Raw genomic sequence first — 27,412 nt, 5'->3', positions numbered from 1 at the left:
AATTACGGTATAGTCACATAATGGAATACTATGCAACAATTAAGAACAATGATGAATCCCTGAAACATCTCATAAAATGGGGTAATCTGGAAGGCATTATGCTGAGTGAAATTAGCCATATGCAAAAAGACAAATATTGTGTGAGGCTACTATTATAAGTCTTATAAGAACTCAAGAAAAAATTTAAACACAGAAGAAAATATTTTTTTTGATGGTTATGAAGGTGGGGAGGGAGGAGGAAGAGGGGTACTCCCTATTAAGATAGTTGAGAAGAAACATTTTAGGTGAAGGGAAAGACAACACACAATACAGGGGGAGGTCAGTACGACTGGACTAAACCAAAAGTTAAGAAGTTTCCTGAATACAACCAAATGCTTCAAAGGCCAGATTAGCAGAGACAGCAGTTCGTGGACCATGGTTCCAGGGACATCTAGGTCAACTGGCATAACAAAATGTATTAAGAAAACGTTCTGCATCCTACTTTGGTGAGTGGCATCTGGGGTCTTAAACACTAGCGAGCAGCCAGCTAAGATGCATCAATTGATCTCAACCCACCTGAAGCAAAGGAGAATGAAGAACACAAAAGACACAAGGTAAATACAAGCCCAAGAGACAGAAAGGGCCACATAAACCAGAGATTCCATCAGCCTGAGACTGGAAGAACTAGATGGTGTCCAGCTACCACTGATGCCTGACCTGACTGGGAACACAAGAGAGAACCCCTGAGGGAGCAGGAGAACAGTGGGATACAGACCTCAAATTCTCGTTAAAGATCAGACTTAATAATTGTCTCACTGAGATTGGAGGGATCCCAGAGGTCACAGCCCCGAAACCTCCAGTAGCCCAAGACTGAAACTATTCCCGAAGCTACTCTTCAGACAGGGATTGGACTGGACTATAAGACATAAAATGATACTGGTGAGGAGTGAGCTTCTTGGCTCAAGTAGACGCATGAGACTAGGTGGGCAGCTCCTGCCTGGAGGTAAGATGAGAAGGCAGAGGGGGACAAGAGTTAGTTCAATGGTCACTGGGAATACAGGGTGGACACGGAGGAGTGTGCCGTCACATTATGTGGAGAGCAGCTCGGGTTACATAGCAAGATGTGTATAAGTTCTCGTATGAGAGACCAACTTGAATTATAAACTTCACTTAAAACACAATAAATAGATTAAAAAAAGGAAACGTTCTGCATCCCACTTTGAGGAGTGTCATCTAGGGTCTTAAAAGCAAGCAAGCACTGGAATCCAACTCTTCAGACAGGGATTGGACTGGACTGTAAGACATAAAATGATACTGGTGAGGAGAGTGCTTCTTAGATCCAGTAGACACATGAGACTATGTGGGCAGCTCCTGACTGGAGGTGAGATGAGAAGGCAGAGGGGGATAGAAGCTGGCTGAATGGACATGGGAATACAGGGTGGAGAGGAGGAGTGCGCTGTCACATTATAGGGAGAGCAACTAGGGTCACATAACAAAGTGTGTTTAAGTTTTTGTGTGAGAAACTAACTTGAATGGTACGTTTTCACTTAGAGCACAATAAAAAAAGAAAAATAAAAAAGAAAATCAATAGATCGTAGAACCTTTTTCATCTTTACATGGGAGTATATCGTTTTTGCTCAAAAAGCATCACATATTCCTGCCTTTATTTTTCAGTTAAAATCATTATGCCAATTAAAATCCCATAGGGTTAGTAAACTTTCCATTGCAATTTCATTCAGAGCAGACGTAAATCTCAATTCCCAGTTTGTCCTGTCAACAGCCATCCATACCTCAGGATGACGGCTTTAGTGCAATAGAGTGAGGAGAACCACCAGCACTAACAGGTAAAGAAGTTTCTTGTCTGGCATCTTAAGTGTTCTTCAAAATGAAACTCATATACATTAAAGGCTTTCTAAGAATACCAACAAATCAACCCATTAAACAAACCTGGTGCCGTCGAGTAGATTCTGACTCGTAACGACCCTATAGGACACAGTAGAACTAACCCATAACACTGTTAAAATCAGGACTTAATCATACCAGCGTACAATGCATTAAAAAAAAAAAAAAGAAAGAAAACGCTGAAAGGTAATTCAGTGTATGACTAAACACTTTCAAAATCCCAAATCACGTAATCTCAGGTGGAGGAGCTCCCAGAGACCCTGTTCCACCCTCCACTTGAGGTCAGCCAGAGATAGGTTTGAGCTATTCTTCTCCTCCATCAGAAAGAGGCTCTGTCTTTGTCCTCTCAGCTTCCTTCATTCTGCCCGTCCAATATGGTGGGTCAGCTCTTGGGCTTTTGCTCTGAGGATAGGGATTGTGGGTAATGAGTTTTAGGACTGTAAGAAATGAATAGGCTTTAATTAATCAATACTGGAAAGGAAGCAAAAAGCAGCTTAGAGGTCGAGAGAGAAAAAAGTGAGACAGTGAACAAGGGGGCCAGGAGCCATGGGGGCGGGGGCACGGCATCTGGGGAGAATTCTGGCTGGACGTTGGGCATAGGGAAGTGCTGTGAGAAACTCTGGGACCAGGGCTTCTCACACTGGACGAATCAGTCACCTGTAGGGCTTGTGAAAACACAGATCACTGGGCCTCACTCCCGGAGTTTCTGACTCAGTGGGCCTGGGGTGGGCCAGAGACTATGCCTGTCTCACAAGCTCCCCCAGGGGCTGCTGCTGCTGCTGGCCTGGGCCCACACACGCTTGGGGAATGCTGTCCTGGGCTAGGCTGCTTCAAGAGGGCAAGGGCCTCCCTGTGGCTCCTCTTTGGACCTCCAGGGCCTAGCACAGGGTGGGCCCGCAGGAGTGAATGACCACATGCATGTCCCCGCCCTCTTCGCATGTCCTGTTGCCTCGGTTGTCACTGCCCCACATGCTATTATCTGAGCCTGTCCATTTGACCCTTGCCCTCTAAGCTCTCATCTCCTCTATCTCCGAATCCCCAGCACCTTCCGTTGGAAGGTACTCGAATATTTGCTGAATGAACAGCCATGATCATGCCCCATCCAAAGAAACCTCCTCATTTGTAGAACATTTTAACCTCGTATCAGAAATGCCTGTAGAAACAACTTCAGTGCCTCTGTACCCATTAATCTGCTCACATTGTGGCAGGAATACAAAGATAAAGGAAGGAAGGTGGCATCCCCCACTTCTCCCCACCACACACACACACACACACTTACACACACACACACACACACACTTACACACACACACACGCACACACGTACACACATTGAAGCTGAAGTGGATCTTTCCACTAAATCCCACGAGCGCCCTGTCTCTTACAGTCTTTTCACTCTTTAAGTAGCATTAGGGTCCTTCCCTCTCTCGTTTTGGCCCTCAAGTGTGTGTATGAAGCATAGGAAGCCCCACCCCACAATGGCCCTCTCACAGCCCCCCTTTCCAATCTACCTATCAGGATACAAGCTTCTAAAGGGCAAGGCCTATGTCCAGTTTCTTCTTGATGCCCCTAAAGGGCCATGCACTGTACTCTGTACACAGTAAGCACTCAATAAATGCTCTGATTTCACAAAAGAGCTGCAGTAGAATAGCACCTACTGCACACATTTCCCACAATCCTGGCACAGCATCAGGACAAGAACGATCATGCCTGTGGCTGGTTCTGTGACTTGACCTAATTAACACTTTCTAAGCCTCAGTTTCTCCAAATTTATAAGGAAATGACAGCGTCCTCTTGGAATGCTTGCTTTTGGGACTCATTCTCTTGGAACTTATCATCAGGTTGTGAGAAGTCCAAGCCACCAAAGGTCACCTGTCAGTATTCCAAAGGGGTCACGTGTAAGTGCTCCAATCAGCAGCCACGGCAGAGTTCCAAGCCAACAGCCAGCACCAACTGCCAGCCTGGGAGTGCGCCAGTTGAGCCTCTGGCCCAGCCAGGCCCCAGATGACTCTAGCTACCGCTTCCTCTGGCGGCAACCTTCTGGCACTTCCTCAGCACTCAGGACACTGGGCTCAGTTCCGGCACCACCCCCTGTTGGCTCAAGCTCATCTGCTTCTAGACCCCTGACCTCGACTGCCAGCTGCGCTACTCTGCCATTGACCACCAGCTGTGCTACTCTGCCAGAACTGACCTCATGGTTGTTCTTCACATCACTCTGAGAAATTGCTGGACCTACTGCCCCAGAGGAGCACCACGCTCAGCACCCACTGGCAGCTCATTGACCAGCTTGGATCCACAAACTGCAACTTTCCAGACTTCCTGAGCACCCAGCATACTGGGCCCAGCTCCGGCGCCACCCTCTGATGGCTCAAGCTCATCTGCTTCTAGACCCCTGACCTTGACCTCCAGCTGCGCTCCTCTGCCAGAATCACCCGGATGTTTTCTTCAGTCACATCACTTTGAGGAATTGCTAAAGCTACTGCCCCTGACAGAGAAGCACCAAGCCCAGCACCAACTGCAGGGAGTGGCCCCTGCATTGTCTCCTTGAACAGCTTGGATTCATGGAGTTTCGGCTGCACCAGATGCTGCCCAGAGCGGCCAGGAACCAGGGCCAGAAGGACAAAGGGACTAAGGGCCCAGGAGATGCACTTGGACTACTGAGAAACAAGCTACCACAGACAGAAAGGGGACAACTGATGAATTGTCCACCCTTCTTTCTACCAGTGAGCTGTTCTGAGTTAGAGGGATTCCACACAATCTCTGGGGACATGGCCTGTGGGTCCAAGCAACTAGCCCTGTTTGGGTGCAAAGTTGTGGTCTGCTTTTATTTCCTCTACTTCCTTCTGGGGCTCAGGCCCCTTTTCTCCTTGCTCTCAGTTCCCTGGTTTGTACTCCTCCATGAAATGTTGGTGTGTGTAAAAACGGAGGGAAGCTTGTACACAAATGCTTCTAGCAGTATTATTCGTAATAGCCACCAGTGGAAACCACCAGGGCTCATGCCCCATTTCCCCTCACTCTCAGTTCCGTGGGAATGTACCCCTCAATAAAATGTTGGTGTGTGTAGAAATAGAGAGAAGCCTGTACACACAGGTTCATAGCAGCATTATTCATAATAGTCACCGAGGGGGAACAACCCAAATGTCCTTCAACTGCTGAATGGATAAATAAAATGTGGCCTGCCATAGGCTGGAACTTCACTCAGCCCTAAAAGGGAATGATGATGGGATGGGGGAAGGAGGAATTCTTTTTGGGATGATAGAAATATTCTGGAATTAGATAGTGGTGATGATTGCAGAATACTGTGAATGTACTAAAACCCACTGAATGTTAAAAATGGTGTTATATTATGTAAATCATATTTTAATAAAAGTTGGTAAAAGAAAAAAATACAACCTTAGGGAGGGTTCCAAAACAAGGATTAACCCCCTAGCCTGTGGCCTCCTTCTTTCCAGTTTCCTGGTTTGCTTTCTTGTTTTTTTTTTTTTTTTTCAACTCAAATATCCAGATGATGTATCTGGTTCCAATAAAGCATTTTAATAGAATGCAAATTTATGTGGTTCATTTGGGTGTTAAAAATAATCTGTATTCCTATAGAGTGTCTTTGCCATACAATCCCAAGTGTTTTGCTATAATATTTTGTAAAACTGGGGAACAAAATCGAATGCTGCCAAATTGAAAGAAAGATAAGCCTGCTACTGTTTGTTTAAAAAAAAAGGAAGGGGATTAAAAAAAAATTGCCAATACATGGTTGTGATCCAAAGCTGTCATGATGTTTAAATGAAATGATGCCTGTGAAAAGCTTTTCATAAAATAAATGCTCATTAAATGTTAGTAGCCACTGTTTTCTTGGGGGAGGGGGCGTTATATTTCAAGATGAAAGAAATGGAGACTCCAAAAAGTCAAGTGGCCTACCAAAGGTCAGATTAAGTGGGAGGGTTCTAATTATCTGTCAGACCATTAATCCAATGTGATTTCTCCTACACTTTGCTGCTCTCCTGGTGGGGGGCTAGTAGGAGGGATCAGATGCAGATCAATGAACAGCCAAAACCCACTGCCGTGGAGTTGATTCCAACTCAGGGCGACCCTATAGGACAGAATGGAACTGCTCCAGAGAGTTTCCAAGGCGTGGCTGGTGGATTTAAACTGCTGACCTTTTGGTTAGCAGCCAAGCTCTTAACCATTGTGTCATACGTAGAAATTCCAGACAGGGGTAATAGTATGTGCAGAAATACACTAGAATGTAAAAATGCTTCAGCTATTGTGCAAAACAGTTTGGAGGGTCCTTAAAAAGTTAAACAGATACAGGTACACGAATGTTCACTGCAGCATTATTCACAATAGCCAAAAAGGTAGAAACAACCCAGAGTCCATCAATACATGAATGGATAAATAAAATGTGGTACATATATGAATAAAATATTATTCAGCCATATAGAGAAATGAAGTCCTGATACATGCTAAGACATGGATGAACCTCGAAAATATTATGCTGAGTAAAATAAGTCAGAGAGAAAAGAGCAAATATTGTATTGTCCCACTTATATGAAATATCCAGAATAAGCAAATGCACACAGACCAAAGTTTATTAGTAGTTACCAGGGCTTGGGGGGGGGCGGGGTGGCAGGGAAGGCAGTGAATTCTAAAGGGGTATTGAGTTTGTTTGAGGTAAGGCAAAATTTTTGGAAACGGATAGTGGTGATGGTTGCACAACACGGTGTAAGTAATTAATGTTACTGAATTGTACACTTAAAAATTCTTAAAATGTATTTTGCTACAGTAATTTTTTTTTTGGAATTATTAGAAAACAATAATTGCAGTCAGAAATCTCATTGGAAACTGAAAATCAATAGACAGGCATGGCCAAGATGGTGCAGTAGTCAGATGCTTCCTATGTTCCATAAAAACAAGTGAATCAATTATATATGACAGTCTAGGAGCCCTGAACATCAAAGACAAAGTTAAGGAACTGGACTGAGCAATGGGGGTGGGGGGGAAGAGACAGTTCAGAAGGAGTGAGAAGTTGTCAGAAGCCACTTGGCGGCAACCGGCACCCCACGGACTGGATTCACTGGAGCGAGCATCGTGAAGCAAGCAGTGGCATTTGGGACATGTTTTCCCATCGGGAGAGACCAAGCAGCAGAGAGTCCACTCATGCCTCCAGAATTAGCCAAAAGCGGTGCTTTCGGCAAAAGATAAGTACATGTGTCTAATATACCATGTGGACCAAAAACACCCCTTTGGGGAAAAAACTCTCCCCCATTTTTCTGACCCCTCCCCACTCTGCACTGGGTCCCAAGCAGGCTTCAGTGATAGCCACTTTCCCTGGGCTGGAAGTAGGGCCTGTCGTGCGCTCTTAGCCATTCTCCCAGCCTTGGAGAAGGGACAAATTAACAAACAAGGAAAAATAATCTGCCAGCTCCCCCAAGCTGGGAACTCAGAGCAGAAAGAGCTCCCTTGCCTAGAAACAGGCATAAGGGGTCCACGGACTCTGAATGCCTTTCAGCACTGCATAGACCTGTATGGGCCCATTTCAACAGGATAGGCCTTCATTAGCCCAGCCTAACATGGTATATACCTGAAGTCTAACTTCAACTGTTTCAGCTATATGGTGGAGAGGCAGGCTTGTGACATTTGAAACTGCCCTGCCTATTAAGCAGTGTCCTCACCTACTCACATCAGGGCCCTGAGGACTGGTGGCTTCACCCACGTCACCTAGCCACCCTCTAGAGGGGTCCATGGATAAGTGGCGCCTTCCAGACCTTATAGCCAACAGCATTAGGTGCCCATGGTCTGGCTGCAAAACCCACCAACCTAGGTGCTCCAGAGAACAGGGACAAGCTTTCCTCACAGACATTCAGGAACAGTTGTCAGTCCTCTGCCTTACTCAGCATGTGACACCCTACTGCAGCCAGATACCTGTGCCTACACCAATCATCCCTGAGAATCTAAGACTGTAGGTGAGAACTTCCACCACACACTTTGTAACTGGCTACCTGGACACCTTAGCTGAATTCATACAAGAAAAGTACACGGACTCCTGGGCTCACATAACTAGTCACAGCTCTAACCACCCGGTGACAGGACGTTAGAGCTTCAAAGGTGCCAATAATCAAACTAGTTCACTCAAGCAGCCTATTTGGGCATATCAAAACAAAACAAGATGCTAGGACAAAGTAAACAAACAAAATAAATGCAGTAATGTATTGATGGCTCGGAGACAAAAGTCAATATCAAATCACATAAAGAGGCAGATCATGGATGGATTCAGAAAGCTCCAAAAACAAAGAATCAAGAAATCTTCCGGATGAAGATAACTTCCTGTAACTACCAGAGGGAGGTAGAATGCAAAAGATTAATATACAGAACTTTTCAAGAGACCCAGAAGGAGATCAGGCAAAATGCAGAACAGCCAAGGAACACGCAGGCATAGCATTACAAGAACTTAAGTAGATTAGAGAAGAGCATTAAATGACAAATTTAATAGGCTGCAAGAATTCCTAGAGAGACAGCAAACGGAAACCCAGAAGATTAACAAGAAAATTTCAGAATTAAACAACTCAATAGAAATTCTTAAAAGCAGAATTGAGGAACTGGAAGTCAGAATTAGTGAGATTGAAGATAAAGCACTTGACACCAACATATTTGAAGAAAAATCAGATAAAAGAATTTTTAAAAAAGAAGAAACCCTAAGAATTATGTGGGACTCTTTTTTTTCTATCAAAAGGAGTAACCTAAGAGGGATTGGAGTACCAGAATGGGGGTGATAACAGAAAATACAGAGAGAATTGTTGAAGCTTTGTTGTCAGAAAACTTCCCTGATATCGTAAAAGTTGAAAAGACAGCTCTCCAAGATGCTAATCAAATCCCACACAAGGTAGATCCCAAAAGAAAGTCACCAAGAAATATTATAATCAAACTTGCCAAAATCAGAGATAAAGAGAGAATTTTAAGAGCAGCCAGGGATAAACAAAAAGTCACCTATAAAGAAGAATCAAAAAGACGAAGCTCGGACTACTGAGCAGAAACCATGCAGGCAAGAAGGCAATGGAATGACATATATAAAGCCTTGAAAAGACCTTGGCTGATAACCAAAAAGTGAGCAGTCCAAATCCACCAGCCACTCCTTGGAAACCCTATGAAGGAAGTTCTATTCTGTCCTATAGGGTTACTATGAGTCAGAATCAACTCGATGGCAATGGGTTTTTTGGTTCTGTATATAGATGTGAAAGAAGCTGTGGTGGCGCAGTGGCTAAAATGCTCAGCCACTAACCCAAAGGTTGGCAGTTTGAACCCACGAGCCACTGTGCAGGAGAAAGATGTAGCAGTCTGCTTCCATAAAGATTACAGCCTTGGATACCCTGTTGGGCAGTTCTACTCTGTCCTATAAGGTCGCTATGAGCCAGAATTAACTCAAAGGCAATGGGGTTTATATAGATGTGTGGTTCAGTTCTAGTGATTATCCCCTTGCTCAGCTATTCTTTCCATTCTCATCATAAGTCTATTATCTCTTCTTCTCCTTTTCTAGTCCTTTTTGACCCTATTTCAAAGAAAAAACAAACAAAAAACCAAACCCATTGCTGTCAAGTTGATTCCAACTCATAGTGACCCTGCAGGAGAGAGTAGAACTGCCCCATAGAGATTCCTAGGAGCAGCTGGAGGCTGGTGGATTTGAACTGCTGACCTTTTGGTTAGCAGCCAAATGTTTAACCACTGTGCCACCAGGGCTCCATTTCAAAGAAAGAGTTACGGAATTAATGTTGACAAATCATTTCCTTAAGCATTTTGATTGTGAGCATTTCATTCAAGCCACCAATCACGTGCTCCCTTTCCTGACTTCATTAAGACTTGCATGCACTCAATCTCTCTCTCCTCTGACCAGATGTTTCTAAGTCTAAGAAAGCCTACCCACCCACCACTGCGGGACACAATATTGCCAATTTCCTTGCTACTAGCTGCATTTGTTTTCATCTCTAGGATTTCAGAGGAGACAACAACACTGGAATACCAAAATGGAGAAAAAGAGCCTGGGTTTCAAAGGCAGACATGTTAAGATTAAAGAGTGAGTCTACCAATTAATATCCACAATGCCTGAGGCAACAGCTTAACATCTCTGGTCATATTTATTTACCTGTAAAATTAGAGATTAAAATCCCTCCAGGACAAGTTTAGCATTGAAGTTAAACGAAAGAATATAATCAGTTAGCACAATGCTTAGCAGAGTAGGTGGTATGGATTGAATTGTGTCCCCCCAAAATATGTGTCAAATTGGCTAGGCCATGACTCCCAGTATTATGTGATTGTCCATCATTTTGTCATCTGGTGTGATTTTCCTATGTGTTATAAATCCTACCTCTATGATGTTAATGAAGGAGAATTATAGACAGTTATGTTAATGAGGCAGGACTTAATCTATAAAATTAGGTTGTATTTTGAATCAATCTCTTTTGAGATACAAAAGAGAGAAGGGGGCAGAGAGAGAGGGGGACCTCCTATCACCAAGAATGAAGAACTAAGAGGGGAGCGCATCCTTTGGACCTGGGGTCCGTGTGCTGAGGAGCTCCTAAATCAGGGGAAGATTGATGACAAGGTCCTTCCCCAGAGCCCACAAAGAGAAAGCCTTCTCCTGGAGCTGGCACCCTGAATTTGGACTTCCAGTCTCCTAGACTGTGAGAGAATAAATTTCTCTTTGTGAAAGACAACCACTTGTGCCATGTCTGTTATAGCAGCACTAGATGGCTAAAACAGTAGGTAAGTGGTGAGTAAATGTTCATTTTCTTCTATTTCTGACATCATCACCTTTTCATTCCATTCTTAGTCTAGGATTCATGGAAATAGCATCTCTGGGCATCAGTATTTATTCCCAATAGCCTTTATAACCATATTATATATCTTTTACTTACTAAATATTCTCAGTGTTCTATAGCTATATAACAAGATGTAAAGATATCTGATTTAGTAATTTTATCATTCTCACTACGTATGGCATAGATTTTCATTTGGTAAGCACATATAAGTATAAGCCATTATAAATTATTTCAAACAAACATAAAAGATTGTAACACTGAAAAACAGATTGCCACTACTTGTGCCAGTAGAAATCATTGTTCATACCAGAAATATTAAACATAAAATTATAGTATGCTGTAGTTAACAATTCTATATTCTTTAGATGGAGACATGGTGCCATATACAACCTTATATTAAACACAGGGCTGGATTTATAATCATGCATTTTGTTATAAGATTCATGAATATATTTTTGAAGAAAAATTATTAAAATTCATATTATCATATATGTGTGGTTTTCTTGTGAAGAGCTTTTCCCAGAAATACATTCTGAAATATTTTATATAGGTAAATAATTCATTTACAATATTAATGTTGCATTACCTATTCAGGGGAAATGAAATTAATTGGTACTGGTTCAGGAAAATAGATAAATTTTACATGAAACTAACTGAATAAGTCAGAAAATAAGTCCTTTCCTTCCATTTTTTTCCCCCACCACAGAGGCTAGTCACATCTAAAGAAGCATTATAGAAGCAATTAAGTATTAAAAGGACAATTGGTGCCTCTAAGATGAGGGAGTCTTTAGTAGATGCACTAATGTATGTTAGAGCCAGGCTGTCACAGTTTGAGCAATGTTATAGAATCAGTACTCAGTAATTTCTAATTAACTACTTAGTAATCTGTTTTTTTTTTTTTTAATCTGTTAGCTGGAATTGCTTGATTTGTTAAAATAAGAACGTGGGTACGGATTGCATTATTATTATTATTTTAATTACAGCAATGACATTATCGAGTACACAAAGTTATCACTGGAAATTGCTGCTTGTTAATAGATTACTAATAGAAAATTAGATGTCTCCTCAACTAATTTTTTTAAAAAACACAAAAAATGGAGTATCACATGCATGCTACTATGTAAAGTATCCAAATGTGGTGCTGTTCATATTTATATTATCTTGCCGCATATGTCAAGAAATGTTATTACAACACGAATCACTTTCATTAGGGTGGGAGTCATGTCTTATACTAACATGTATTTAATCCCATAAAACCCATTGCTGTTGAGTCGATTCTGACTCATAGCGACCCTATAGGACAGAGTAGAACTGCCCCATAGAGTTTCCAAGGAGCGCCTGGTGGATTTGAACTGCCAGCCTTTAGGTTAGCAGTCGTAGCACTTAACCACTAAGTAACCAGGGTTTCTGTATGTATTTAATAACGCGTGTCAAATATTCTAAGTGCTTTGTATGCAAGTATCAATTAAATATTTCCTTCAACTCTTTTATCACCATCATTGTTATCTTTATTTTATAAATGAGGAAGCTCAGGCAATGAAAGGTTAAGTAACTTTTGCAAAGTCATTCAGTGGTGATTTGAACCCAGGCAATCTGGTTATGTAGTCTGTGATACACTGGCTCTCAGATAAGGGGTATTAATAATGTTCAAATAAGCATAAGCAATAGATACATCTCTTTGATATATAGTTCCATATCATATGGCATTTGAATAGAAACAAACTACACTATGTGAGTGTGTTTGTGTGTACTTGAGTTTCAGGGTTCATTCCCTGTTGACACTTGAATTCATTCTATTACATTGGGGCAGTTCTACTCTGTCTTATAGGGTCTCTATGAGTGTTTTTTTCATGAGTCAGAATCAATTCCACAGCAATAGGTTTTGTTTGGTTTTTGATTACTAGAAGGCTAGGACCCCTGGAGGAACACTGGTTAAGCACTCACCTGCTAACTAGAAGGCCAGTGGTTGGAACCCATCAGCTACACTACTGGAGAAAGATGTGGCAGTTTGCTTCCGTAAAGATTTACAATTTTGGATAACTTATCGGGCAGCTCTACTCCATCATCCTAGGGGGTCGCTATGAGTAGGAACCAACTCAATGACAACAAGTTTGGTTTAGCTTGACCAGAAGGCTTGCTTGAAAACAGAACAAAACAAAACACCACAATGGTGAGGCCCTACGATATGTTCTTACCAAACATTTCACAAAAGTAATGTTGAGTGCTTACTTATGGGAAACAATTCTTTGAAAGGAATGTTGGCAAGGCATAGTCTCAATGAAAAATGCTAATCACAAAATAGAGCTTAAGATGGAGTTTTTGACATTACTAGGAGGTTAAAGTTTCTCATATCTGCATGGCTTGGCTACTGTGAAGACTACTTTCTTGATTTTTATCTCATGAATGGTGCCTATTTGAATACTTTCTCCTGGAACCTATCCGCCAAAATTTATGTGTGTTGGGATGGTCATGAGGTCTTCTTCCACTTAAGAGAATGCATGCTTTTCCTCCCCTGGTCCCAAATCCCCTCCTCTTTGAAGGTTAAGTGAAATCTATAGGGAACTCAAAGAAAGAAATAATGACTTTGCTAAGCCTTCTTTCTTGTTTCTTAATAAGAATCTGGGGAGAAAGTTAGGCTAAGGGCCAATAGGCCTGATTTATCCTAGGACTGAGGCCAGAAGGGCACAAAGAGCCTTTACGACTGATCAGAAGCTCAAGTCTTATGAGTTGTTTTCTTGCTCCTATCAAGAATCTTTTTATTGTTTATTTAAATTATTAGATTTCCAAGCCCCTTTTTTTAGCAGAAAGGTAGCAATATTGAAGCCTGTGTGGACCGTGGAACTAGTCAGAATTATTTAATGTAGCTGTTTCAAAAAACATTTACTGAGCATCAATTATATGCTAAGTACTCTGCAATGCATTATAGAAACACAGTAGAGGTCTGGGCCTCTGGTTGTAGTATTTTTTCTGATTATATTATCTACCTTTACTGCCGTGATCATCAAACATTCATTAAGCACTTATGGTGGCAAAAGATAGGAAATACAATGGATTTTTAGAGCAATAACTATTGTTGTTGTTGTTAGGTGCCATCAAGTCAGTTTTAACTCATAGCTATCCTATGTACCACAGAACAAAACATTGCCTGGTCCTGTGCCATTCTCACAATCATTGTTATGCTTGAGCCCACTGCTGAAGCCACTGTGTCAATCCATCTCGTTGAGGGTCTCCTCTTTTCCACTGACCCTCTACTTTGCCAAGCATGATGTCCTTCTGCAGGGACTGATCCCCTCTGACAACATGTCCAAAGTACGTAAGATATAGTCTCGCCATCCTTGCTTCTGAGGAACATTCTGGTTGTACTTCTTCCAAGACAGATTTGTTAGTTCTTTTGGGGGTCCATGGTGTATCCAATATTCTTTGCCAACACCACAATTCGAAGGTGTCAATTCTTCTTCAGTCTTCCTTACTCCTTGTCCAGCTTTCACGTGCATATCAGGTGACTGAAAATACCATGGCTTGGGTCAGGCACACCTTAGCCTTCAAGGTGACATCTTTGCTCTTCAACACTTTAAAGAGGTCTTTCGCAGCAGATTTGCCCAATACAATGTGTCTTTTGATTTCTTGACTGCTGCTTCCACTGGTATTGCCTGTGGATCGAAGTAAAATTAAATCCTTGACAACTTCAATCTTTTCTCCGTTTATCATGATGTTGCTTATCAGTCCAGTTGTGATGATTTTTGTTTTCTTTATGTTGAGGTGTAATCCATACTGAAGGCTGTAGTCTTTGATCTTCATCAGCAAGTGCTTCAAGTCCTCTTCACTTTCAGCAAGCAAGGTTGTGTCATCTTCATATCTCAGGTTGTTAGTCTTCCTGCAATCCGGATGCCCTGTTCTTCTTCATATAGTCCAGCTTCTCGGACTATTTGCTCAGCATACAGATTGAATAGGTATGGTGAAAGAATACAACCCTGATGCATACCTTTCCTGACTGTAAACCAAGCAGTATTCCCTTGCTCTGTCTGAACAACTGCCTCTTGATCTAGTACAGGTTCCTCATGAGCACAGCTAAGTGTTCTGGAATTCCCATTCTTTGCAATGTCATTTGTAATTTGTCATGATCCACACAGTGAAATGCCTTTGCATAGTCAATAAAACACAGGTAAGCATCCTTCTGGTATTCTCTGCTTTCAGGCACGATCCATCTAACATCAGCATTGATATCCCTGGTTCCACATCCTTTTCTGGATCTGGCCTGAATTTCTCACAGTTCCCTGCCAATATACTGCTCCAGCCACTTTTAAATGGTCTTCAGCAAAATTTTGCTTGTGTATGATATTAACGATATTGTTCAATAATTTCTGCATTCAGTTGGATCACCTTTTATGAGAATAGGCAGTGAAGGATTTTATGTGGAAAATATTAAACAATGCAGGAAGTATCAAAAGAAGATGGAAGGAATATACAGAGTCATTATACCAAAAAGAATTGGTTGATGTTCAACCATTTTAAGAGGTAGCATATGATCAGGAACCAATGGCACTGAAGGAAGAAGTCCGTGCTGCACTGAAGACACTGGCGAAAAACAAGGCTCCAGGAATTGATGAAATATCAATTGAGGTGTTTTAACAAACGGATGCAGAGCTGGAAGTGCTCACTCATCTATGCCAAGAAATTTGGAAGACAGCTATCTTGCCAACTGACTCGAAGAAATCCATATTTATGCCTATTCTTTCAAGAGCAATGACTAATAACACATATTCATCCTGCTAAATACGGGAAAGAGCGTGCTAGTCACAAAAAGCAGTACTTGATTTTACGGTATTCTCAGGCTTATATGAATCACTCTTCTTCCTCCTTAATGTTGCACTGCTCTTTTAGTATTGCCTATTTTCTTAATTTCAGCTCTAACCTCCCATTTACTCATCTCAGAATCTATTATTTTGAGCTCTTCGCTCATTCCTTAAATCCAGTCCTGTCAATGTTTCTTACAGCTGTTTTCAATTTTCATTGCCACTGCTTCATTCAGGATATACATACTTTCTGCACTAACCCCTAACATGTCTTCTGGCTTCCTGTTTCTCTGTGCTGTAATTTATCTAACAAGATACCTATTCCTAAAAAATGGGATTCAATTTCCTACATTGCTACTCTCTTCAGTTTAATTTCTGGGTCAATAATGGCCCTCCATTATCTAAAGAGTATCCTCAAATGCCTGAGTCTTGTGTTCAAGATACTCCATCATTAGACTTTAACCTCCCAGCCTTGAGCATAGCGATGATGTATTGTAACTGTAACAAAAGACCAAATTAAATGACATACCCTACATTTTCCCACCTCATTTTCTTTGTTTAGACAATTCATTGTTTTTAACTCTCTTACACCATTGTCCATATTCTACTTTAATGGTCATTTATTTTCTGTGTCGTTATCTGCTGTACTAAAATGTGAGCTTCTTGAGGGAGAGTCCATGTATGGCTGGTCTGTGTATTTGTCACAACACCCATCTTCTTTTAATGGGTATTTGTTCAGTGAGATGGAATAGAATGCAATGGAATGAAATGAAATGTCAGATCCTTTGGCAGGATTACACCTAAACCTTCCTTGTTACATGAACATCTAGATCATTTTAAAGGTCACCAGAGGAGGATATGTCACAATCTTGGCAACCCAAATGTTTGAGATTAAATAAGCTTCAAGGAAAAGAAATTATATGATAGGTGACTGAGCTTCTAAGAGGTTATTTGATTGGTATTAATCAGTATTTAACATAGAACATTCACTGAAGTGAGAATATAGGGCATATGTTACATTCATATCTGCATATTCTAATGACTTGCACAGGAAGAATTTTGTTGATGCTGTCACTAAGCCGAGATAGCTATGACCAAAGTTTAAATCTCTAAAAAGAATTAGAAACCTAGCTAGTAAAGACAACCTTTAAACTCCATCCTAGTCCAACTGTGCCAAGATACAAAATACTCCATGGTCAAATAGTTTCCTTTTGATGAAAATACCCTACAAAAGAGCAAATTTTCTTTTGTCATCAGTGAAAGTTCAAACTTACTACAGATAGTCCATGACTAACTTCAGGGCCTGGTTCCCATGACTCCATTATAGGTTGGTTCTAATTAAGCTTAATACCTCATTTTTTTTTAGTTTTCATTTATGGATGCTTTTTATTATCAGCATCTGTGAGCGAACATATGAGAATGATAACATCAGCAAATTATGCACTGCAACATTGTATGTAGTACATTTTACTAACAATAAGACGTATAAGAAAAAAAAGATGGTCGTAAGTGTGGTTCATCATAACTCAAGTATGTCATAAGTCAGGGACTACCTGAACAGGCTTTAACCACTTAGTAGCATTACCACTCCTTCAGGTCCCTTGATAGTCTTATCACACCCACATGAGAAAGCCTTTCATTACCTTCTTATGGAAGTGACCAGCCAGAATTATATTTGACATGTTTCCTCACAATAGTAACAAGAGGTTCAATCTGTTCACTCCTCAGAGAAAATCACTCTTGGGCACCTCAGATCCAAAGCAAACTTCTAAATTCTCTCTCCCAAAGCAATAGGTATGAGGAACAAATTTGTAGCAAATTAAACTTTTCATGGTTACCCAGACATAACAGGTTGGCTCGATTTAATAGTAACCACCAATATAGGATCAATGGCTTTATTTTTTAATTGCCAGATTCGCTAAAAGTGACTTTATCTTCATGGCATTTCACAGTGGTTGAATTTCTAGCCTGCCTCATAATAAAATGCTGCTGAAACTAAGATAGCAAAGGATCCTGTCACAGAACATACAGAGGCATATCCATAATATTCGCAGCGTACTTGCAAGATCTGCAAATATTTTTATCTTACTCTCCAATTGAGAGGCAGAGAGAAAGAGAGAATTTGAGAGCAAGAGAGAGAGAAAGCTTGGAAGCCAGGGATGAAAGATGAGTACCCTTTGACCTGAGCAGAATGTTAAATCAATTCCCGGCAACACGACCTGTATCTTTTCTTTTAATTCTGCTGTCTGTAATTATCTCTAAGAAACAAAAAAAAGAAGGAAAAGAAAACAAACAAAAAAGTAAATAAAGAAAACAGAAGTAGAGATGACTCAAGGATTTCATGTCTATCTCCATGAAGACAATTAACCTAAGGATTATATTAGGTGGTAATGCAGCAGGGTAACGTTTCTTTTTTTGAATATGCAAGGTCACTGTTGCTTTTGTCAAAAAACAAAATATCCTCATTTTTACTCATTTACAGTTCTTGGGAGGGAAAGCTGCAAAATGAATTAATGGCCATTTAAGTAACGTTTTAGTTCCAACCGTTACTTTAAAGAAAGAACATTTATTGTCTTCCATTTTATGAAGCATTGGGACACTAGCAAAAATAATTACTCCCTTTTTAGTGTATAATTTTGAGAAAACATATATTTCACACAAAATAAATTTAGCTCCTGTTTAAATAGTTTGCTTCTATTAAATCATTTTCTTGGTAACACAATTGCTTCCAAGTAACAAAACAGTATTATCAAGTGTCAGGTTTTCTCTTGACTATGTGCTTTTCCCTTGTCTTAATTCTATTAAAAAAAAATCAGCCTGGAGTGGGCTCAAACAGTTGAAGGGAGATGGAAATTTGCCTTACTCTCCGAGCCAGCAAAGCAATTCCTTTTGTTTCCTTTTTGCACTTATTTGAATAAGTCCTGCATGTAAAATATTACATAATCACCTTGCATTTAATTCTGTTGCTTTCTTTTTTGTTAGTTTCAAATTCTTGTCTTCAAAGCAATTTCATACTCATCAGAAATGGCATTCTTTCAGGTAATGGGTGATCTATTCAAATTTCATGACACCATTAGTCAAATATTTTCCATCCCATTCACTTTATATCTTTCAGAGAAAAGTATAAAACATATCAGGTAATTGTCAGAATATTAAGATCCTAGATGACTTGTCCAACCTTAATGAAGGGTGTGTTCACAGTTCTGAAATAAGACTTTTCATCACAGTTGACCTAAGTCATCCACATATATGTCTTACCTACAATTCTTTCTTCCACTTCCCTTTTGGAGCCCTTCTTTCAAGATTCTCCTTTAGACCCTGTGTATCCAGTCCCTGAAACACCCCCTCCAGTGTTCAATGTTACTGGCTTTAATCTTGCGCTTTCATGAAATGCATGACATTCCAAGAATATTGGCAAATTTTAAACCACGATTGAAGGCACACTGTTGTTGTTGTTGTTGTTAGCTGCCGTTGAGTCAGTTCCGACTCATAACGACCCTATCCACAACAGAACGAAACACTGCCCGGTCCTGAAAAACCACCCTTAAAATCGTTGTTATGCTTGAGCTCATTGTTGCAGCCACTGTGTCAATCCACCTCGTTAAGGGTCTTCCTCTTTTCCACTGACAGTGTACTGTGCCAAGCATGATGCCTTCTTCAGGGACTGATCCCTCCTGACAACATGTTCAAGGTATGTAAGTCGCAGTTTCGCCATCCTTGCCTCTAAGGAGCATTCTGGCTGCACTTCTTCTAAGACAGATATGTTTGTTCTTTTGGCAGTCCATGGTATATTCAATATTCTTCGCCAGCACCACAATTCAAAGGCGTCAATTCTTCGGTCTTCCTTATTCATTGTCCAGCTTTCACATGCATATGATGCGATTGAAAATACCATGGCTTGGGTCACGTGTACCTTAGCCTTCAAGGCGACATCTTTGCTTTTCAACACTTTAAAGAGGTCCTTTGCAGCAGATTTACCCAATGCAATGCGTCTTTTGATTTCTTGACTGCTGCTTCCTTGGTTGTTGATTGTGGATCCAAGTAAAATGAAATCCTGGACAACTTCAATCTTTTCTCCATTTATTCTGATGTTGCTCATTGGTCCACTTGTGAGGATTTTTGTTTTCTTTATGTTGAGGTGCAGTCCATACTGAAGTCTGTGGTCTTTCATCTTCTTTAGTAAGTGCTTCAAGTCCTCTGTACTTTCGGCAAGCAAGGTTGTGTCATCTGCATAACGCAGATTGTTAACCAATCTTCCTCCATTCCTGATGCCCCGTTCTTCATATAGTCCAGCTTCTCGTATTATTTGTTCAGCATACAGATTAAATAGGTATGGTGAAAGAATACAACCCTGACGCACACCTTTCCTGACTTTAAACCAATCAGTATACCCTTGTTCTGTCCGAACAACCGCCTCTTGATCTATGTAAAGATTTCTCATGAGCACCATTAAGTGTTCTGGAATTCCCATTCTTCGCAGTGTTATCCATAGTTTGTTATTATCCACACAGTTGAATGCCTTTGCATAGTCAATAAAACACAGGTAGACATCCTTCTGGTATTTTCTGCTTTCAGTCAGGATCCATCTGACATCAGCAATGATATCCCTGGTTCCACATCCTCTTCTGAAACCTGCCTGAGTTTCTGGCAGTTCCCTGTCAATATACTGCTGTAGCCGTTTTTGAATGATCTTCAGCAAAATTTTGCTTGCATGTGATATTAATGATATTGTTCTATAATTTCCCCATTCGGTTGGATCACCTTTCTTGGGAATAGGCATAAATATGGATCTCTTCCAGTCAGTTGGCCAGGAAGCTGTCTTCCATATTTCTTGGCATAGACCAGTGAGCACCTCCAGTGCTGCATCTGTTTGTTGAAACATCTCCGTTGATATTCCATCAATTCCTGGAGCCTTGTTTTTCACCAATGCCTTCAGAGCAGCTTGGACTTCTTCCTTCAGCACCATTGGATCCTGTTCATATGCCAACTCTTGAAATGGATGAACATTAACTATTTTTGGTATAATGACTCTGTGTTTCCTTCCATCTTCTTTTGATGCTTCCTGCGTCGTTTAATATTTTCCCCATGGAATCCTTCACTGTTGCAACTCAAGGCTTGAATTTTTTCTTCAGTTCTTTCAGCTTGAGAAACGCTGAGTGTGTTCTTCTCTTTCGGTTTTCCATCTCCAGTTCTTTGCACATGTCATTATAATACTTTACTTTGTCTTCTCGAGAGGCCCTTTGAAATATTCTGTTCAGTTCTTTTACTTCATCAATTCTTCCTTTTGCTTTAGCTGCTCGATGCTCAAGAACAAGTTGCAGAGTCTCCTCTGACATCCATCTTGGTCTTTTCTTTCTTTTCTGTCTTTTCAGATCTCTTGCTTTCTTCATGGATGATGTCCTTGATGTCATTCCACAACTTGTCTGGTCTTCAGTCACTAGTGTTCAATGCCTCAAATCTATTCTTCAGATGGTCTCTAAATTCAGGTGGGATATACTCAAGGTCATATTTTGGCTCTCGTGGACTTGCTCTGATTTTCTTCAGTTTCAGCTTGAACTTGCATATGAGCAATTGACGGTCTGTTCCACAGTCGGCCCCTGGCCTTGTTCTGACTGATGATATTGAGGTTTTCCATCATCTCTTTCCACAGATGTAGTCAATTTGATTTCTGTGTGTTCCATCTGGCGAGGTCCATGTGTATAAAAAAAAAATATAGTCGCCGTTTATATTGGTGAAAGAAAGTATTTGCAGTGAAGAAGTCATTGGTCTTGCAAAATTCTATCATTTGATCTCTGGTATTGTTTCTATCACCAAGGCCATATTTTCCAACTACTGATCCTTCTTCTCTGTTTCCAACTTTCACATTCCAATCACCAGTAATTATCAATGCATCTTGATTGCATGTTTGATCAATTTCAGACTGCAGCAGCTGGGAAAAATCTTCTATTTCTTCATCTTTGGCCCTAGTGGTTGGTGAGTAAATTTGAATAATAGTCGTATAGTAGAAACCAAATAGCTCAATACTTTATTTCCACAGTGAAGAAACGGAGACCATGAGAGTGATTTCTGAAAATCACACATTTAGTTAGTGGTAGTGCAAACTGTTATTGCACACACTTGCTAATCTAAATGCTGGCTGTTCAAGTCCACGCAGGGGTGTCTCGGAAGAAAGTCCTGGTGATCTACTTCCAAAAAATCAGCCATTGCAAATCCTATGGATCATAGTTCTTCTCTGAAACATATGGGGTTGCCATTAGTCAGCACTGACTGGATAATAACTAATAACTGGCAGAACTGGGTGTGATGGCTAAGAGTGTAGGCCATCTTGGCTGGGCCACGATCCTCAGTGTTTACAGGTGATCACTCCCATGATGAATCTGCTGTGAGTAGCCAATCAGTTGAAAGGGAGTTTCCTTGGGGGTGTGGCCTGCATATAAATATAAGCAGACATTTTGGGTTTTTTGCTCACTCTGGATCCTGTGCTGCCTCCTATTCGTTTGACCTCCGGGGTCTTGGGACTTGAACTATCAGCTTATCTGCAGATCTTGGTATTCCTCAATCTTCACAGCCTGAGATTGGGAGCCCTATTCTCCAACCTGCCAATCATGGGTTCGCCAGCCCCTGCAGCTATGTGAATTAAGAGAAACCTCTATCCTGATACATGGACGTGGGACGCTTCAGCCTCTACAATTGCATGAGCCGTTTCCTTGATATAAATCTCTCTCTCTCTGTATATATATGTATTTATATGATTTACTAGTTTTGCTTTTCTAGAGAAACCAGCCTAAGATGCTGGGTTTAATATTCTGTCTTCTAGGGAGTAAAAAGAGTTTTCTTAGGATCAGTTCCTCCAAAAACTGATTCTGAACTAAGGATTTGGGTGCAAGTATTTCATCTGGGAGATGATCTGAGGAAGTACTATGAGAGGGTGGGCGTGTGGGACAGGTTATTCAATGGACATCTGGAGCTTAGTCTTGCTGGTGAATGTCTGGGAGTCTGTGAAGAACATACTTCACAACTGTCCCACTTGGGGACAAGGATTCTGGGGTGTTTATCCACTAACTCCCATGCCTCATTCTTTGATAGTAGCTCAGGTGATACTAACTCCACTTCCTGCCCACCGTTAAATTGGCCAAAGCTCTCTTGCAGTCAGAGAATACCACCAGACAGAGAAAAGGCATTGGTGTGCACAGGGAATGCACGCGGCTGCCAGTGCAAGGCAAGCAGAAGAGGGCAGGCACAGACACTGTCTGCCAAAGTTACAACTGATGCAGGAAATGTGATACAAAAAGCAGCCCTGGATTTAACTTCTTCATCAGATGTTGCCACTAAAATCTGTGTGACAATACAGCCATAAAGAATAAGAATGGGTTTTCCAAATATAATGTGAATTAACCTGGGGGACATTATGAGTAAAATAAGTCAATCACAAAAGGACAAATACGGTATGATATCATTTTTGTAAAAAGACAAGGGATGAGGGGCAGGAAGCACTCACTCCCTAGATAGATAGTAGATACTTATTATTTTTGGTAATAGGAAAGGTCACACTGAATGTGGTTGAAGTGTGCAAAGCTTGACCAAGGTAAATGATGTCACTAAGTACACAAGAAAAAACGATGTTTTTAGTAAATGCTATGACATATGCAATTTTGCAACAATAGCAACAACAATCAAAAAATGTATATGTGATTATATATATATGTATGGGTATGTACATAGGTATGCATACATGTGTATACATGTATACACACATAGATGTGTGTGTATATACATATACATGTATGTGTGTGCATGAATATATATCCATATATATAATAAAGCACATAGTGGGCTCAGTTAAAGATACTTCTTAGGCTTAACCAAACATTTTGCCAGATTTGTTTATGGGGTTTAAAGGCTTAGGAACATAATCTCGCGGGACAACTCAGTCAATTGGCTTAATATAATTATAAAGTTTGTGTTCTATATCCTAGATTGCTGAGTAGTGTCTGGGGTTTTAATAGCTTGAGAGTGGTCAAATAAAACTGTACGTCTCTACTCATCTAGAGTAAAAGAGAAACAAGGAAAACAAAGACTCAGAAAAGAAGCTAGTCTTTAGCACTAATAGTCTACATAAACCACAATTTCATCTACCCTGGGACCAGAAGAACTAGATGGTGCCCGGCTACCACTACAAACTATTCTAATCGGGAACACAAGAGATGGATCCTGACAGAATGGGAGAAATATGTGGAACACAACTCAAATTCTTAAAAAAAAAAAATCCAGACTTACTGGACAGTTTAAGACTAGAAGACTCCCCAAGACTATCACCCTGAGATGCTCTTTAAACTTTGAACCAAAACTATTTGCTGAGGTCACCTTCTAGCTAAATAACAGATTGGCTCATAAAATAAAGAATATTACCCGTGAGCTTTGTGCTCCTTTAAAAAATCATCTATATGATACCAAATGGCTAACATTTACTCTAAATCAAAGATGAGAAGGCGCAGAGGCAGGGAAACTAGATTACTGAAAATGGAACAATCAGAAAAGAAATAATGAAAATGCTGACACACTGAAAAGTGTAACCAACATCATTGAACAATTTGTGTAGAAAAATTAAATGGGAATCTAATTTTTTGTGTAAACTTTCACCAATAACACAATAAAATAGTATTTATATATATATATAAAAAAAAAATTTGTGACAAGTTACTTCTCTGAGTCACAATTTCCACATGAAAGTTATAATACAGTAGATGCTTCATTTTTTTCTTCACAGTTAAAAAACAAAACCAAACTCATTGCCGTTGAATAGATTCCAACGCATCGTGACCCTATAGAACAGGGTAGAACTGCCCCATAGGGTTTCCAAGGAGCGAGCAGCTGGTGGATTAGAACTGTCAATCTTTTGGTTAGCAGCCAGGCTCTTAACCACTGTGCCACCAGGGCTCCATCTGATGGTTAGTGGATGGGAATTATCATAGCTATTTTTTTTTATGCTGTTGTTAGGTGCCGTCAAGTCAATTTTTGACTCATAGTGAGACCTTGTGATAGAGTAGAACTGCCCCATATGGTTTCATGTGCTGTAATATTTACGGGAGCAGATTGCCAGGTCTCTCACCTGCAGGGCCAATGTGTGGGTTCAACCTGCCGACCTTAACCATTAAGCAGCCAAGCTCTTAACCATTGTGCCACCTATAGCACTTACTAAACTACTTGATCTTAAACTACTGTACCCAATAGACTGCTTTGGGGACAGTAATAGCAGGGGCCAGCCCCATTTATCATTGAAAATAAAGCTCATTAGATAAGAAAAAAATCTGTGTGATTTAGAAAGAAAGAAGTATTTAATCATCATGAAAGAACAGAGACTCTGATTCTGACAAAAGGTGTTAAAGTGAGAGCAGTTGGGCGAGACACAAATTTAGGAGATGCAACTTGAGAGAGCAGATTTTCACTTTCAAATCCGAGAACCATAAGCCTTGAGTAGAGTTGCCAGATAAAATAAAGGATGCCCAGTTAAATTTGAATTTCAGATAAAACCAAAACCAAACCCGTTTGCCGTCGAGTCAATTCCAACTCCCAGCGACCCTATAGGACAGAATAGAACTGCCCCATAGGATTTTCAAGGAGCGGCTGGTGGATCTGAACTGCTGACTTTCTGATTAGCAGCTGAGGTCTTAACCATTGCTTCACCAGGGCTAATTCGGGGCATATTTACACTCAAAAACAAAAAAACCTCTTCAACGTTTATCTGAAATTCAAATTTAACTAGGCGTCTTGTGTCTGCATTTTTATTTGCTAAATCTGGCAACCCTAGCCCTGGGCCAGCCGTGCATCTGTGCCATGCTTCTGTGTGTTTGTGAACTGGGTAAGACCTAGTTCTGAAAATAAAACTTAGAGCTAGTTTTGATGTTTTATAGCAATTCAGAATAAAACACTCTAAAAATTCCAGATCAGAAATATTCTGGTAGGAATCCCAATCACAGAAACAACAAATACTTTCTGGCAACTAGGGAGCATAACTGTAAATGTACAAACAAACTGACGAAAGATAAGATGGAAACATTAAAATAAATAAGTACTGTATTTTTTAGTAAAGCAATATTTTCATCATGTTCGGCCTGCTCCAAGACATTATGAATTAAAGCTAAAAATATGTAAGAAAAAAAAAGTCTTATATTTAAATTTGCCTTGCAGGTAATCCCTACAGAAGCTATCTTTTAGCAAACCAAAACTTTAATATATCGCATACTCCACATTGTTCTCTTCCCAGAATATGCTTCATTTTTTTTTTCAAATATGAAAAGCCTAGTAATGCTGTATCTACAAAAAAAAAAAAAAAGATTGCAAAAGATCTAAGCTAAAAATGACTTGTCCCAATTAGAAACTTTAATCTTTGCTATATGTAAACTATGACATCTGTATATGTGTGTGATACACATATACACACGAAGTTTTTTTTTTTTTTTTCTAGTAGAGACCTACAGGATAAAATATACTAACCTTATGCTGTTGTACTTGGCGTTTTAGGTCTTCAAGGTCAGGTCCAAGGGGCTCCTCCTCCATTTTCTTTGTTCTCTCTTCTGTTTTTGTTAGCCAGTCATTTAACTCTTTCAGTTGCTGATTCTGGAGATCCATCAGAACTTTATGCAAACTAAAAATTTGAAAGAAGTATATGATCACCTCTATTAAGACAACTTAATATTATTAAACTTCTAGCTAGGTAAAACTCTTTTGACATTTATAATTTATGGCATGCTTAACTTTTTTGACAGCTGTTGGACATAAAGTAGAAAGATTATTACAGCCTGCTATCATTCAACTCTGAATATATTCCTTTTTAGACTTATTATTGTAGTCTGTGTACCTCAGTTTCTGGGAAATTTCATGTAGGTAAGTAACTATGAGCATGCTAACTAAAGTGTGAGCCATCACTGATAACTGAGTCAGTAGTATATATTGACAATCATTTGTCTGTATTTCTATTATTTGGATGTGTGTGGTGGTTAGAGATGAGGCTGCTCTTCTCATCAAGAGATGAAGGCTCTTTCCCATCCTCTTGAATAGCAGCTGACCTTGTGACACGATTTGACCACTAAAATGTGTCACAAAGGACACGGTACCAGTTTCAAGTTTAGGTTGTAAAAGGACAGGCAGTAGTTGTATTCTCTCTTGTGAAATCCAGTGGTCATGATGAAGGGAAGTCCAGGCTAGACTACTGAGTGATTAGAGACCCCGTGGAGAGTAGCTGTGGAGGATTCAATGCTGTGTTGGAAGTTGAGCTTCCAGCTGAATGAGCCCGTGAGTAACCTGAGCAATATCACCCAAAGCAAAGCAATAACTCACCTGAGCCCTGCCAATGTTACTGACCCATTAAATCATGATAAATTATAAATTGTTAAGCCACTAAGGTTTGAGGTCATTAATTATACAGAAGTAAATATATGAAACAGTGATTTTTCAAAAGGTGTACAAAATAGTGGGCTGGACAATGAATTTAAATTCCAAAGAACTGGGTACACAGTCCAGCAATATGCTTTGGAGCCAAGTTCTTAAATCTTCTCAGTCACATTTCCAATACCAGGGATATATGATCATACCTTGGCTATCAACTAACACAACATTATAGTAAAGAAGAAATAAAGCTTTAGGTTATTTCATTCATTACTTCAGCAAATAGGTGAGACTAAAAGAAGTGTTAATACTCATTTAAAGTTACACGTTCTTCACGGAAGGCATGCTTAAAGCATTTTAAGAAATCCTAATTTGCTGAACACTGATCAATAAAAAAGATATCTTTCGAATTAAGAATTTATTGTTCAGATTTACAAAATCTTTACTAGAGATTTCCTTTAATCAGCATATGTAAACACACAAAATGTACACATAACTGACAATGTTTAAAATAATTTGGCTTATACCATTTATTGACCTTTAACTTTT

General features: G+C 40.1%; 1 protein-coding gene across 12 annotated transcripts in view; it reads right to left on the bottom strand.

The window, feature by feature from the left end:
* The window catches only part of DMD (dystrophin), a 2,447,064-nt gene that overhangs the window by 1,662,765 nt on the left and 756,887 nt on the right, over positions 1-27,412 (bottom strand). For all 12 annotated transcript variants that reach the window (XM_049872854.1, XM_049872851.1, XM_049872858.1 and 9 more), the window contains one exon: positions 25,973-26,123. In XM_049872854.1, the coding sequence (XP_049728811.1) occupies positions 25,973-26,123 (151 nt within the window). The remainder of the gene's footprint in view (positions 1-25,972; positions 26,124-27,412) is intronic.

The sequence above is a fragment of the Elephas maximus genome, chromosome X (assembly GCF_024166365.1).
Source record: "Elephas maximus indicus isolate mEleMax1 chromosome X, mEleMax1 primary haplotype, whole genome shotgun sequence".
NCBI lineage: Eukaryota > Metazoa > Chordata > Mammalia > Proboscidea > Elephantidae > Elephas > Elephas maximus.
The sequence above is the reverse complement of the archived record's forward strand: the minus strand, read 5'-3'. Positions and strand labels throughout refer to the sequence as shown.